Source organism: Petaurus breviceps, unplaced genomic scaffold (assembly GCF_028583685.1).
Source record: "Petaurus breviceps papuanus isolate PSGF00001 unplaced genomic scaffold, PetGlider_PUasm1.0 84, whole genome shotgun sequence".
Classification (NCBI taxonomy): Eukaryota; Metazoa; Chordata; class Mammalia; order Diprotodontia; family Petauridae; genus Petaurus; species Petaurus breviceps.
Window position 1 is genome coordinate 10,792,609 of NW_027186645.1, and position 13,493 is coordinate 10,806,101.

At 35.8% G+C, this 13,493-nt stretch overlaps 1 protein-coding gene across 1 annotated transcript in view; it reads right to left on the reverse strand.

Moving 5' to 3' along the window:
• Positions 1-1,428: 1,428 nt before the first annotated feature.
• The window catches only part of PPP1R3A (protein phosphatase 1 regulatory subunit 3A), a 69,778-nt gene continuing 57,713 nt past the window's right edge, over positions 1,429-13,493 (reverse strand). Inside the window, exons 2-4 of the mRNA XM_069107051.1 lie at positions 12,217-12,272; positions 11,990-12,114; positions 1,429-10,076 (exon numbers count right to left, since the gene is read on the reverse strand). Of these exons, the coding sequence (XP_068963152.1) occupies positions 7,407-10,076; positions 11,990-12,114; positions 12,217-12,272 (2,851 nt within the window). The 3' untranslated portion in view covers positions 1,429-7,406. The remainder of the gene's footprint in view (positions 10,077-11,989; positions 12,115-12,216; positions 12,273-13,493) is intronic.

The following is a 13,493-nucleotide window of genomic DNA, read 5'->3' on the forward strand; positions in this document are numbered from 1 at the left end:
GACCTTAGAGATTGTCTAGTCCACTTCCCTTATTTTAAAAATGAAGAAATTTTTTGTTTGTTTCATAAGTCAAGATGTTATTTAAGGATTGATGTTCCATGAGGCCAAAACAGATGAAGTACCTTTCCCAGAATTATCAAAGTATTAAATAGCAGAACCAGGTCTCAGACACGGGTCCTCTGATTGTAAATCTAAGGTTCCTTCCACCATACTATTTGGACCTTAGAAATGATCTAGTCCAACTTTCCCCTCTGCCATTTTCGGTAAAGGGTCATGAAAAACAACATTCTTTACAAAACTACCCAGCTGACTGAAGGAGATGTAAAAACCATGACCTGTCTTTTTTAGCACTTATCTTACAAAATTACTCACTTCCCATTTTAAATATGGAGAAACCAAGGACTAATGAGTTTAGGTGAAGTGATTCAGCCAATAAAGCCAATTAGAGAGCCACTAACAGGGGATAGAACCCAAATCTTCTGCCCCTTAGCCTGATATTATTTTTTCTTTAAGACTAAAGAAGAGTGGCAACTAGGTGGCTCAGTGAATAGAGCTCCTCTATTCTACTCAGTCAGGAGGACCTGAGTTCAAATTCAGCCTCAGACACTTGACACACTCACTAGCTATGTGATCTTGGACAAGCCATTTAACCCCAATTGCCTTGCCTTCCCCCCTCTAAAAAAAAACTAAAGAAGAACCAGAATCCTTGGTTTCTATGTCTGGCAGTGAAACACATGAGAGTAAGGGAGGCTAATGGTAGGAGTAGTCAGGAAACACAGTAGGAATCACCACTTTTTTGAGCATGGAACATCAATCCCTAAACAACATCTTGACTTGTGAAACAAACAAACAAATAGGGGAAGCACCCCAAGAAAATAAATAGCAGTGAAGAAAAAGTACCTTTACTTAGAGATTGCCTTCCATTTACTTTGTATATCTCTTGTATGTACCCAGTTGTTTACATGTTGTCTCTGTCATTAAATTGTGAGCTTCTTGAGGGAAGGGACAGTATGTTGACCTTTCTTTGTGTCTTCAGTATGGTGATTGGCTTATAGTAAGTACTTAATAAGTGTTAGTTGATTGGTTGACTGACTGAAAAAGGGAAGAAGTTGTGTAGCATCATAACAAAACAAACCCATCTCCCTCCTTTCCCTCAGCTCCTTTCTCTTTCTGTTGCTCAATGATCTACCTTATAAAGTGTCTTGAGGAAATTTAAAATTTATTTCCACCCAGAACCAAATTACCAATATGCCATATTAATGAATCTCATGGTGAAGAAGACATGTATTACAACCATAAGAGGCCAAAGTCACACACTCTTGACATTTTCTGAAGCAGGTGGCATTTCTTGTTGTTGAACCATTTCTCCTTGAATGTTGCATCAAAGATAGGTAAAAAAAGAAATCATTTCACTTATTATAGAATCAGATGGGAATAAAGACCAATTTTATTAGTAGATGAATATTTAATACTTTTGGAACATCACAGATTAAATAGTTACAGAGAAGAAAAAAATTCAAAACCTGTTAGAATAAGGCTATTTAAACAAAAATACCTTTTACATATTAAACACAGCATTGAATGTATTTCAATTGTATTAATCAGCTGTCTTTTAAATTACTTAATTGGCATTAATTATATCATTTAGGATGTCATATTTAATGATTTCTGGTCAAAGTGGACAATGAGTGTGATAATCAGTGTAAAAGAAATCCAGTTCACTTCCCTCTGTTTGTGGCACTATTTGCTTGCCTTAAGAGTTGACATGCAGCACAGGTGTAAAATTGACCAGATCAGCTGGTCTCAAAGGTCATAACAGCAGTTGCTAGGATTGAATTTCTTGCACTTTAAATCTTGTGATGGTTGATGCTTTTAAAGCTAATGAGCTACTTCGTCTAAAAAACATTTCCTTGTACCAGCTTCCACATTAACTACCAAATTAAGGAATTGTTCTTCTGCTTTGCAATCTCTGTGTTGTAGCATATGAAGGGGATGTGGTTACTTTGGGAATGTTGAAGAGAAAGAAAAGCTGCTTAATATTTAAGAGGAACAGAAGGAACGAATCATTTCCCTTTTCCCTACATCCAGTAACTGTGGCATTTTTATTCGTATATTACAATTATCTTTTCACTTTTACTTTGGTCACCTTCCTCCTAAAAACTGACTGGGGAGAAAAAGGGGAAGGGAACATAGTGCATAGAGAGATATCCTGGAAGCCATGAAAATATCATTCAACTGCTGCCACTGACACATACTGGCTATGTGACCCTGAACAAGTCACTTCCCTCCTTAGGGCTCCAGGCAGCAAAACTAAGATTGCAAATTGTAGTGAAGAAATGGATCTGTATTGATAGAGGATGTTTCTTCACCTGGGGAGTTCCTTTTCAAATTAAATTACAAATCTAGTTCCTATGCCTATCTCTCTCATCCTACCTTTTAATAATATTTTCCTAAAATAACTCAGTGATTTTTGTTCAATTTTATGCAATGATTTTTTTTTAAATTCAAGTTCCCAAAGCATTCTTCCCTCACATCTACAAAATTCCTCTTCTTGGAGAGGTATTCTTCTGTGATCATTGCCCATCATGCATTGTCTAATAAGAAGCTTTCATTTATTGTGATTCTTATACTATTATCCCCATTACCAATTATATTCCTGAGTACCTACTACATATGTACCCAACATTGTGTCTCCTTTGGAAAATCTTTAGGAATTTCCAGTCTACTGTGAAAAATAAATACATAAATAATAACCACACAAAGAAGTATATGATTGTTTTCAAATAAGCATTTCAAATAGCAACTACAATAAAATTTCACGGAAGGGAGAAATTCTGTTAAGAGTAATCTTAGAGAAGCTTTTGTGACTGAGGTATTGGAATTGACATGGAAAAATGACTAAAATTTATATAGAAAATAGATAAGATTTCAGATAAAGGGGACAGCATGAAAAAGAGAACTAAGGAAGAATTAAGCAGGGGTTGTTCTAGGAACAAGGTAATCTGTTGCACTATTTTTGCTAGAGGGCATGATTTAGGCAGTAAGAAAAGTGCAGGTTGGATAAGTACAGCTGGGCAGGACTGCAAAGGGCAAATTCAATTAAACAATAACCTAATTAAACACCATTAGAAGTCTAAATCTTCTGCCAAGACCAATTAAGTCATGGATACCAAAGTCAAATATAAATATATTTTTTTAATTGTCTACTCTTTTGGATTATTCAGGCCTCTGATTTCTTCCATTAGTATGACTATCATGAGTTTAATATGTTGAAAGGAGCTTGGGAATTTTTCATTGTTGAAATGTCATATATTCTATTTATTTCTACTTTGAAAAATGAAATGAAGCATTCAAGCAAAATACTGAACTTAGTATGATGGGCCTTTTAAGATGTTTAACAGTTTCAATAATTGCCTATCTTGTGACACTTAAAAGCATCTATCTCCCCCAAAATAAAAACCACAAACTAATAGAAAGGACTTTCAGATTCGTTGTGGGGAAATAGTTGACACTCAATGAAACCAGCATTAAATAGATGAGGAGAACCTGTCCTCCTGGTGTGTATTATAATACATTAGGTAAATGGCCTGTGATTTCTTCAGTTAGGGATCTCCTGGTGTGGATACTCATTATATCAATGCTGGATATCTGTAACCTTCTTAGTAACTTTTAGTCTTAGAGAGCTTCCTGGACACTTGAAACATTAAGTTATTTCTGCAATAGTCACACAGCAAGTATGTTTCAGAGGCATGACTTGAATCCAGTCTTCCTTATACCAAACTGGCCCTCTATCCACTCTACCACTCCATCTAAATTGACTCTTTAATTTTGCTCTTCTCAGACTGGAGAGGTTGTAGTAATAATAGGTCAGCATCTCCTTCCTTTAGGGAAAAACTATAATATGGTCTCATAGTAACAGAACAGGATGACATTAAAAAAACAATAACAACAATAACAAAACCCTTTCTGTAAATACATTCATATTAGCATTTAGCAGATGTCCATCCCTTGAAGGTAGAGTACACTAATCACATCCACTTATGTCCTCTAAGAACCATGTGTGAAAACAAGCACCAAGGTCTTATGCTCAGTCTTTAAATATGAGAGACAGAATTCCTTCAACTCACCAAATCAGTGTCCAGAATGGATGATTTCACAAATCATTTTACAGGAGACAGACTCCTATAGTCAGGAAAACCCACGTTGCATTAGATTTAATTGACCGTGTTGATCTGTAGTAAGGCCTTTACTGAAGTAGTAAAGCATTGTGTGAAACAGATGAGAGGGTTGGTCCTTGAGGTAATACTTGACTCTTGGTTCCAGTCATTTTTGATTTCTTTAAGAGTGAGGACTATGAAACAGTCAGCCAGCCTGATAACTGAGAAGGAGGTAAAAATACGCAACCTGATTACAATGATGGATTTGCCAACATTGGTTCTTGATTTCTTAAAAAGAAATTGTAGAGCAATCCATCTGTCTCCTTGAGAGAGAAGAAATTGTGCAATTGAGGTCATGGTACTCTCAGAAAGAAAAGGATGCCTTCTTGTGCTTTCCTTAGATTTCTTAAAAGTGCTTCTAAACAAGGAGGAGATGAGGTTGTCCTTTCTCTGTTCTATTGAAATTCTAATAGATGGGAACAATCCTAGCAGGCTTGCTTTCTTTTACAATAAGGAGTCTACTGAAAAGGATTGGGATGGATTATACAAATTTGAATTTCTAACCCAATTATTTTTACTAGTAGCATAGCTTATGCTGCTAGTTAATTTTTAGAATTTTCTTTCTGACGTATAGCCAGCACACTAGGCAAGATGGAATATGAAGGTTTAACAATTCACATTTCTTACACAATTCAGGCAGTAGACATGATTCACCTCACTTTGCTTACTGTGGTGCCACACACCCTTTGAGCACTCAACAAATGCTTAGGGATGGATGCTGATGGCCATGATACTTGTAAAGATTACACCTGCCATGTTATTTCAGGGATAGATCTTGGATAAGTGGAGATCTGCTAGTATTCACTTGCATGCCATTTTTCCTATTCAATATAGTGATATGACCAAAACAGATTTGCCTCAATCTATCTTTCTACCTACCTATCAAGACTTCCCCAAAGGCTTATCATTTTATTTCATTCTATATGTGAAAATTGCTCCATAAGTAGTGGTGGAAAAGTTGGTGCCGAAACCAGGGACCATCTTTTCAATGCACTCAGATAAATATACAACTGAATATTCTTTTCCATCCCAAGGAGGTTACTGATATCATACTACAAATAAATATTGAGATAATTTTGAAAGTAAAATGTTATCAGAAAACAAATACAGGCAGTAAAATGGGTCACTTTGTTCTTTTAAACACATAATTGTAGTCCAGGCACCTGTGCTCAATAAAGCAATATAGTGTTTTGTTTTGCAATAATAAGACATGACATATTGACTAAAACCCTTTAAGGTAGAATGCAAAAATCATACCATTAAGACCTGAAGAAATGCTAACATTAACTACCCTGTTTCTCCAAACTTTGTATAGACCTGTCAACAAAATTATCAATCCAGCAGTTTTAGAGATAATATTCTAGATATTGCCTACAGTATTCCACTTGTATTTAAATGAAAATATGCTAGCTCAAACAATCAAATATTTGCCTCAAGTTCTACCTCAAGATGTTTATATATGTTAGTTTAAAAAGCTAATGTCAGTCATTTAGTCTGAATGGCATTTGAGGGATGGATGGAATCATATAGTCTGGAACAAGTAAAGTATCTGAAATTATCTAATATAAAGAGAGAAAGATACATTTTCCTATGACATTAGGATCAGCTAAAATTTTTTTCTCTTTACACAGTGCATCCAGTATTTTTGTTATGATATAGAAAATGAAGTTTAAGAAATATTTCTTAGATGCATGTGACTTTATGGTAACTTGTGATCTTTTGGTTTAACATTTTCATGAAATGAGTTATGCTGCTGCTATTTCCGAGGATGAATTAGGTACTCTATCCCCTTCTCTGAGATAAAGAGATGAAAAAAGTCCTACAGAGAGAATGACTTGTAGGGAGTCTCTCTCATGGTCTCTAGAAGTGACTAAACAGAATCAAATATACCTCAGTTCACCACTTGGGAGGGGCTCCAAAGGGTATTCAAAGCAAAATAATGCCATCAAAATTTTAAAATTATCTCCACTTGATAAAGTGATCAATTCCACTATTCCATTATATTTACCATATGTAATAATAGATACTGCCAGTTACCTCTATCTCAAAGTTTATTTCCTGCTGAATACATTCTTGAAACTGCTTATTACCAACTTTAAAATAAATTTTATCACCTTAGTAAACTAATAAATTGAAAGTTATGATTGTGACTAGTGCCTAACTGTTGTGTTTTTATGCACAGAGAGATGTCTCTTTCCTTTTAGAGACTTTTGATATTTTAAAATGAAAATGAATTAAAATTCTAGTTTTACCTTTTTTTGTTTAAGAAAAAAGAAATAACTTGTAAATATACCAAGTACCCTAAGTTCATTTTTTTGTTATTGTTATTTAATGCTTTATGCTTCATAGGTATAAAAGCTTTCCAAAACAATGCTTATGAAAAAATGAATTCAAATTTTCTTTCTCAAATGATACTTGTCAATGAAATTGTTCAGTTGTGCTACAAGTCTACTTTACAATATTAAAAAATATGAAAAACACTCACCCAAAAAGTTTTATGCAATTGAGTGATAAGTCACCAGTTGTTCTAATCTTTATTAGTTTGTGGTATGGAAGCACCTACTTTTATCTTGCCAAAATCTGACACATACAAACTTGTTGAATTTATGGTGCTTGAGCTGTGTTTCCCAATATGGAGATAATGTCCTCAAACAATGAAATGGAAATGAAAAGAACTATTTGCTCTCCCAGAATGTTCTGGGAAATAATACCAACACAAGTGGGAAATACAAAAATTGTACGGCCAGTAATAGGGGACTTTCATAAAAGTCCTCATGCCATTGGTTACGTTTTAAATATTTCTCAAACTATTCTGTAAAACCTCAGGGGGAGGTGGGTGTTGAAGCTTTATTGTAAAAGAAATGAATGCAAGAAAATGGTACTTTAAGTATTGAAGAGACATGAAGCATTGCATCTTCATAGCCTGCTAAGGAGCAACAGCTGTACCTAATTTTAACTTGACGTGCTTCAGATCTCATATTCATATAGGTATTTAATGATCCAAACATAATGGTCCTATATAGAATAATTACTTATATGAAGGAGTGAACTTCATACGCATTCCTTTTCAAACGATCCTTCAAGAGAAAAACTGCACTGGTTCTTTGAACGATGAATATTCCCTTTTAACAATCAAAATGTTTGGGGCATAATATCTTAAATTTTAAGTGAATAATAAAACCTATGAAATTACTTCTTTTTGACAGGTTCTTGGGGTCGCCCTCCTTCCCAAGATAGCCAGTACAACGAAAAAAGGTAGAATGCCAAGCCAATCATTAAGTCATAATAGTAGGTTGTTAGGAGAAACAGAATGAACAAGAGGAAATAGCATATTTTAGAGCTGATGTATTTTGAAAGCAGAGACTCACTGGCCAGAGTTTGATTGTCCTGGGAAGGGAGACTGGAAGATTCAGACCTGTTACCTGGCTTGAAACCTGGGGAGGCTAATTCTTTTCCATAGTTTATTAACTCAGCAGTTTCACAACTTGTCTCTTCAACCTCTTCAATAGGCTCACTGATTAAAATCATGGGCCCTAAAGACTTCTCCATATTATTTTCTGCTTGTTGGAAACTTTCAGCTACGAACCTTTGTCTCCCATCACTGGAAGTCAATATGACTGAACTTTTGTTATATTCTTGAGGTGCAGACCCAAGATGTTGGTTTTCCTCAGTGCACCAGGCTTCACTGTGGGGATCACATTTGCACTCTGATGTAGTAGAAATGGACTTGAATGGCATGGCAGCCATTGGACACTCTGTAGTGAATGCTTCCTCACTGGATTGAGTTTTATTAGGGCAAGTGGAAACAGGAGTGCCATTTTGAGGACAGAAGCTTCTCTCAGCATTGAAACTTTGGTTGGCAAGGACAACCCAATCAGCATTCTTCTGAGGGAGTCCTTGTGCCTCTGCCTGGCATATGTTTTTCTTCAGAATTTTTGAAACAGTAGGTAACTGTGCAGAGTAGAAATCCTGTTCTGAGCTTGTTTTTCCATTCTCAGGAGTGACCTGCAGAGATTCTTCTATGGTTGCAATATTTCTAATGCCATGCTCTGCCCTGTCAAGTATTTTCCCAGAACTGCACCGAGACATAGTTTCTTCCTTTTGTGTTTCATCTATGTGTACATTATAAATACCTAAATGTGATTTCTTTTCAAAGTCAGTGTCATAGATTACATCCCCTGAATCCCGATGACAAAGGGTATAATGTGAATCATCATTTCTCCCTTCATGTGGATCAAACGCTGTTTCCTTTTCCTCAGTGGGCCTGTCACTTAGAGAAGTCTCTTGAGGTAGCTTAGCAATTATTGCTTTTTCTCTAGCAGACATGCTTTCTAGAGTACTTTCTGATGTTGTCTTAATTATATAAGCTGTACCTGCTTCTGCTTTCTCGGTAATACCATGATCAGCTACAGAAGACAGTTCACATCTCACTGTTTCTTGGCAGGTAAACAATTCTTCTGTAGGAGTAACATTCAGGTTCCTCGTATTATCTCTTATTTCCCACATGTCTTCACCATCTGCTTGCTCCTTGATCTGTTCTGTTCTGTTTGTCTTACTCTCTCTTAAAACTACCTGACTTTCCAGAACATTCCAACTTTGATTTCCACATGCCATCTTATTTTGATCATCAGGAATATTCCTATCTGATTTCTCTTTTTGAACCTGGGGAAGATACAGATTGGTTTGCAAGATATTTCCATTTTCTGTTAAGCAAATTTGGCCATGCATTCTTTCTGGAACAGTGCCTTCTGAATTCACTAGACCACTCTTTTGGGTTGTCACCACATCTTTGGGGCTAGCTATATCAGTTCTGAGAGAATGTGATCCATCAACTTTGGGTGCCAAGTTACAGGAGCTAGCAGAGATTTCATTTACTTTGCTCTGAGGGTCACATAAGGATCTATTACTAGCTTGACTCATGTTAACACCTATTTCAGGAGGCCCTTTTCTCCCTTGGTTGTCAGTTGAGATTGACAGTACATTTTCATTTGGCCTTTCACTAATGCTGAACTTGATTCTTTGTTCCTCCCTTTCTTTACCATTCCTACACCCTTTTCTAGAAGTTCTCTTTTCTGTAACTGGGCATTCTTTGGAAGCATTCATATGGGCAGGTATATAGGCAAGAGACTCTCTTGTTGGACATTCCCAGCCTTTGACTTCCATTTTCTTGGTTCTTTCTCCTTCTTTGCCTTGATCAGCATTGCCTGCCAAGGGCAAATATGAAGTTGGACAAGATGTTTGCAGTTTGTGATCTTCTCCTGCTGGATTGGCATTGTCATCCAGTATTTCCACGCCACTGGTGCCTAATGGTGCTAATTTGTCATCCTCTGAAGAAACTGTTTCCAGTGTCATTTTGTGGTTCTTTTTGTGACTATGGGCATCCCCCTGGCTGGTAAATGATCTATCCACCATCTCATTTCCCACTGTACCATCTGTTTGACTATTTGAAATATCCACCCATTTTATTCCTTGCCTTTCTGATTTATCTGGAAAATAAGAATGGTCATCCTGTTGCCTTACAGGGAGACTTCCAAGTGATGGAGAGGTCTCACCACTCTCAGTGTATCTCGGTGATGGCTTGCTGCTGTTTGCTAGACCTGAAGTAAGTTCCTCTGCCAATTGGTGACTAACTTCATTTCTCAAGGTATACTTTGGGTTGCTGTATAATTCTCCCTTTAAGGGATTTTCCGCTGATGAACTGGGAGACAAAGGCCTCCCGAACAAGTTCCCGCTTATTTCACCAAGGGTTCGCTGATTCTCAAATTCTTCAACTGTATTTGGAAAATTAACTGGCTCTGTTGCAAATGAACTTTCATCTCTGGTAGAAGGACTTCTACTTCTTACAGAGTACTGATTTAGCTTTGGGGGAAAAAAAAGAAAACAATGATCAAAAGAGGCTTTTTAAATATGCAAAATGAATTAAGTAGTCTTCATTTGCCCAGCTAGTAAGTCCCAGACATAGTCCCATTACCTCATTTCACTTATGGGTTTCTTACAGGCTTCGAAGCAGGATGTTTTTTTGGGAATCCTGCTAAAGATTGATTTGGGAATGAGATTACTAAGGAAAAGGCCAAAAACTAATCACTCTCCTTCCCAGCCTCCAAATATCACATTATATTATTCAACTGTTCTTGCTTGTCATTGCTCTCTCTCCTCACTTAGGATATATACATTGATAGCTCCATGCTAATCAATTAGAGAATAGCTTCCTGGGTGCCCCTTGCTACATTTACACTTGCTGTAGGTGCCCCCATTACAGTTTCTCTTATTAATATGTTTTCTGCAAAGCCTCTGCAAACTATTAATAGCAAAACGTCACTCAAAGAAAAGTGAGGGAGTTAATGTCTCTGCAAATTCTGTTTTAATGACCCTCTGCCAACTGGTACTCAAATGTATTTGAGCTCTTCAGTGATGCCAACTGTCAGGATTTAACAGTGAGATGCCTGTGTTTTTTTTTTCTCCTCATAACTGACATTTGCATGATCTCAATAATTATATGCAAATCTTACGATTTCCCCTTCTTCTCACATAAGGCTCATGTTACTTGTCAACTGCACAGCTGTCTTGCAAGCCAATGCCTGTGGGTTTCACAGATTTGGTTGTATTTCCATCTATTATAGAGCTTCATTGTTTTATGCATTAACATCGGCATGGTGCAAATTAGCATCTAAATTACCGTTCCCTGTTCATTTATTGGACGTACAATCTCAGTGACTTCTAAACAAACTTTTATATTTGAGTCTGCTCATTGTAATGAGGTGCATTGGTGGAGTATGTGATTTTTCAGGGTCCTTTCATTATATTCTGTGGTTTGAAAAAAATGGCAATGTTAACTTTCAGCTAGTGAGAATTCTCACAATGGGTGACAACTTTGTAGTTACTTAAAGTTGGAGCAAAGTAAATTGCATACTTTTGTGATGCATCCTCCATATCACTCTAGAAAAGGTGGTGCTTTGGCGGGGGAAGGGGAAAGAGATGAGCTCTATTTCTTTCCTGCTTCAGCACTGACACTTGAAGAGGCAAAAGTCATTTTAATCTTAGATTATTATGAATCCATGTATTCCGATGCTCTAAGCTCAAACTAGACACTGGTAAGGATAAATTGCATTATGTGACTCATTTACTGCTATTTCTCCCTTTGTGAGGAAAAATGGAAGTTAAACCATCAAAAAAAAAATCTAAATGGATTGAATGTTCACCGGGTGTGAAATTTATGATAACAAATCTAATACTAAATTGGATGCTATAAAATTTTTTTCTTATTTAAAAATTATAGCAAAAGACTCTCTTGTTCCTGCTGGGCAATTCAATACTTTACAGCAATGTAAACCATTGGCAGTCTCATGAGGAAAGAAGTAAATAGAGGAATACCATGAAACTAAAAGAATTCTAGATTGTTAGAGCTGAAAGGACCCTGGAGAGTATTTCATCCAATCCCTTCATTTTTAAAAGGGAAGAGTTTATACTTGTCACAAAGATTAGGAATAGGCATCAATATTGGGTTACTTTCCTATAATTCCTAAAAACTTATTTAGAATCACTGGTGAAGAGATAAGACATAAAAGTCATTACTTTGAGACTACAAAGACTGAAAGCAACCTACTGAAATCAAAGTGTCTTTTTGATCAAGATAGAGATGCAATGACAGCACAGACCATGTTTTCACATTTGTAAATTACCTTAGTCCATGCTAATGAAAAGGAGACTTTTTGCCATCTTTGAAGCAAAAATGGTTTCATATCCTCCGGCACTGTGGCAACCAGAATACTTACCATCAGCTCTAATTCTTTTTCGCTGTGTTCACCATATTCCCTGTTTACATCTTTTACATTTTGACCACTGGCTTCCATGTCTTCCTTATCCTCATGAGAACAAATAATTATTGGGAGAGAGGTATCTGAAAAGTGAGTATAATTATACCTGTGTAAGACTTTTTTCCCCTGCTGTAGAATGTAATTATAAGAAACATTTTTTTTTAGAAATTAAAGAGAAATAGTACCTGTAGTCCTTGAATTATTACAGTTATTCTCCTCTGATATTTCTGATTCCTCTTTGCTGTTAAATTAAAAAAAAACATATTAGGAATTATTCCAAGATTCAATCTTCTAAGAATATATTTTACTCTGTGACAGTTACAGTTCACAAAATCTGTGGAAATACTGTGTAATCTTTTAAGTTTCACTGTACTCTTTGAAATATTTTTTTAAATCACATTAATCTTTTAAAATTATGTAGTAATAAATACAGGTACAAAAGCAATGAAAGAAAAATATTACAATGTAATATTTAAAAATTAAGTATGCTTTATCTATTTTAAAACTTATGTAATCATAAGAAAAAGTGATATAAATCAACTTATCATTCACAGATTTAATCTTAACAAATAAGAGTAATTTTCTCTAGGTTTTAATGATAAACATTTTATGAACTGCCAGTCCATTTGTGGTAGTAGAAATTGTTTCTAACAGTTCAATTGTTACTTTTTTTTCTTTCCCATTTGACTCAATATTACATTAACTCCATTGGGGGAAAAAAGCTAACTAAAAACTGAAGGAGGCAGCCAAATATATACTCGTTTGAAAGAATTTATATATGTATTGCCATAGGCTAATTTTATAACTGAGATTTCAGACCTCTCATATGCAAGTTTACATTTTCTTATGTAAAGGATTATTCTAGATATACTTCCTTCCCCTTCTCTTTCGAGATCTGGACTTAAAATACACACATCTCCTTTTTGGTTTAAACTTAACCTTCCCTCAGTATATTTGCAGGGTGATTTTTTAAAGTCTCAAATCACACCCAGTCAGAAAATTTTAGTGAATCTAGTAAATTAAGTCTCATGGGTTTATATGTAGCAGTATCTTTAGTAAATCCATAAGGAATATAGGATTGCATAAAGAGTTTTCTTTGTATAGATAGTTATAGCTGAATTCCTATTCTGGTGGGGGTTTTTCCCAGTGAAAAATTCTACATTCATACAAGACCACATCTGCCAATCAAAGCAAAGCAAAGAGACGGGAGAGTCGGCTGATTGATTTGTCCAGTGTGGACAAACAAGTTGGATAGTTTTATCTTCAACGTCAAATTTTTGGCCCTGGAATCATGTGGATCATTTATAGTGCCTCAAATTATAAGAGAACTGTTCAACTTTCCCTTCCCCTTACGCTTATGCTGGACTAGCCTTTTTACAATACTCAGATAGTTATGTGGTGTTTAGCTTTTAGCTTGAAGGATTGAATATATCTAATGGTTACAGAAAGGGAAATGGGAATG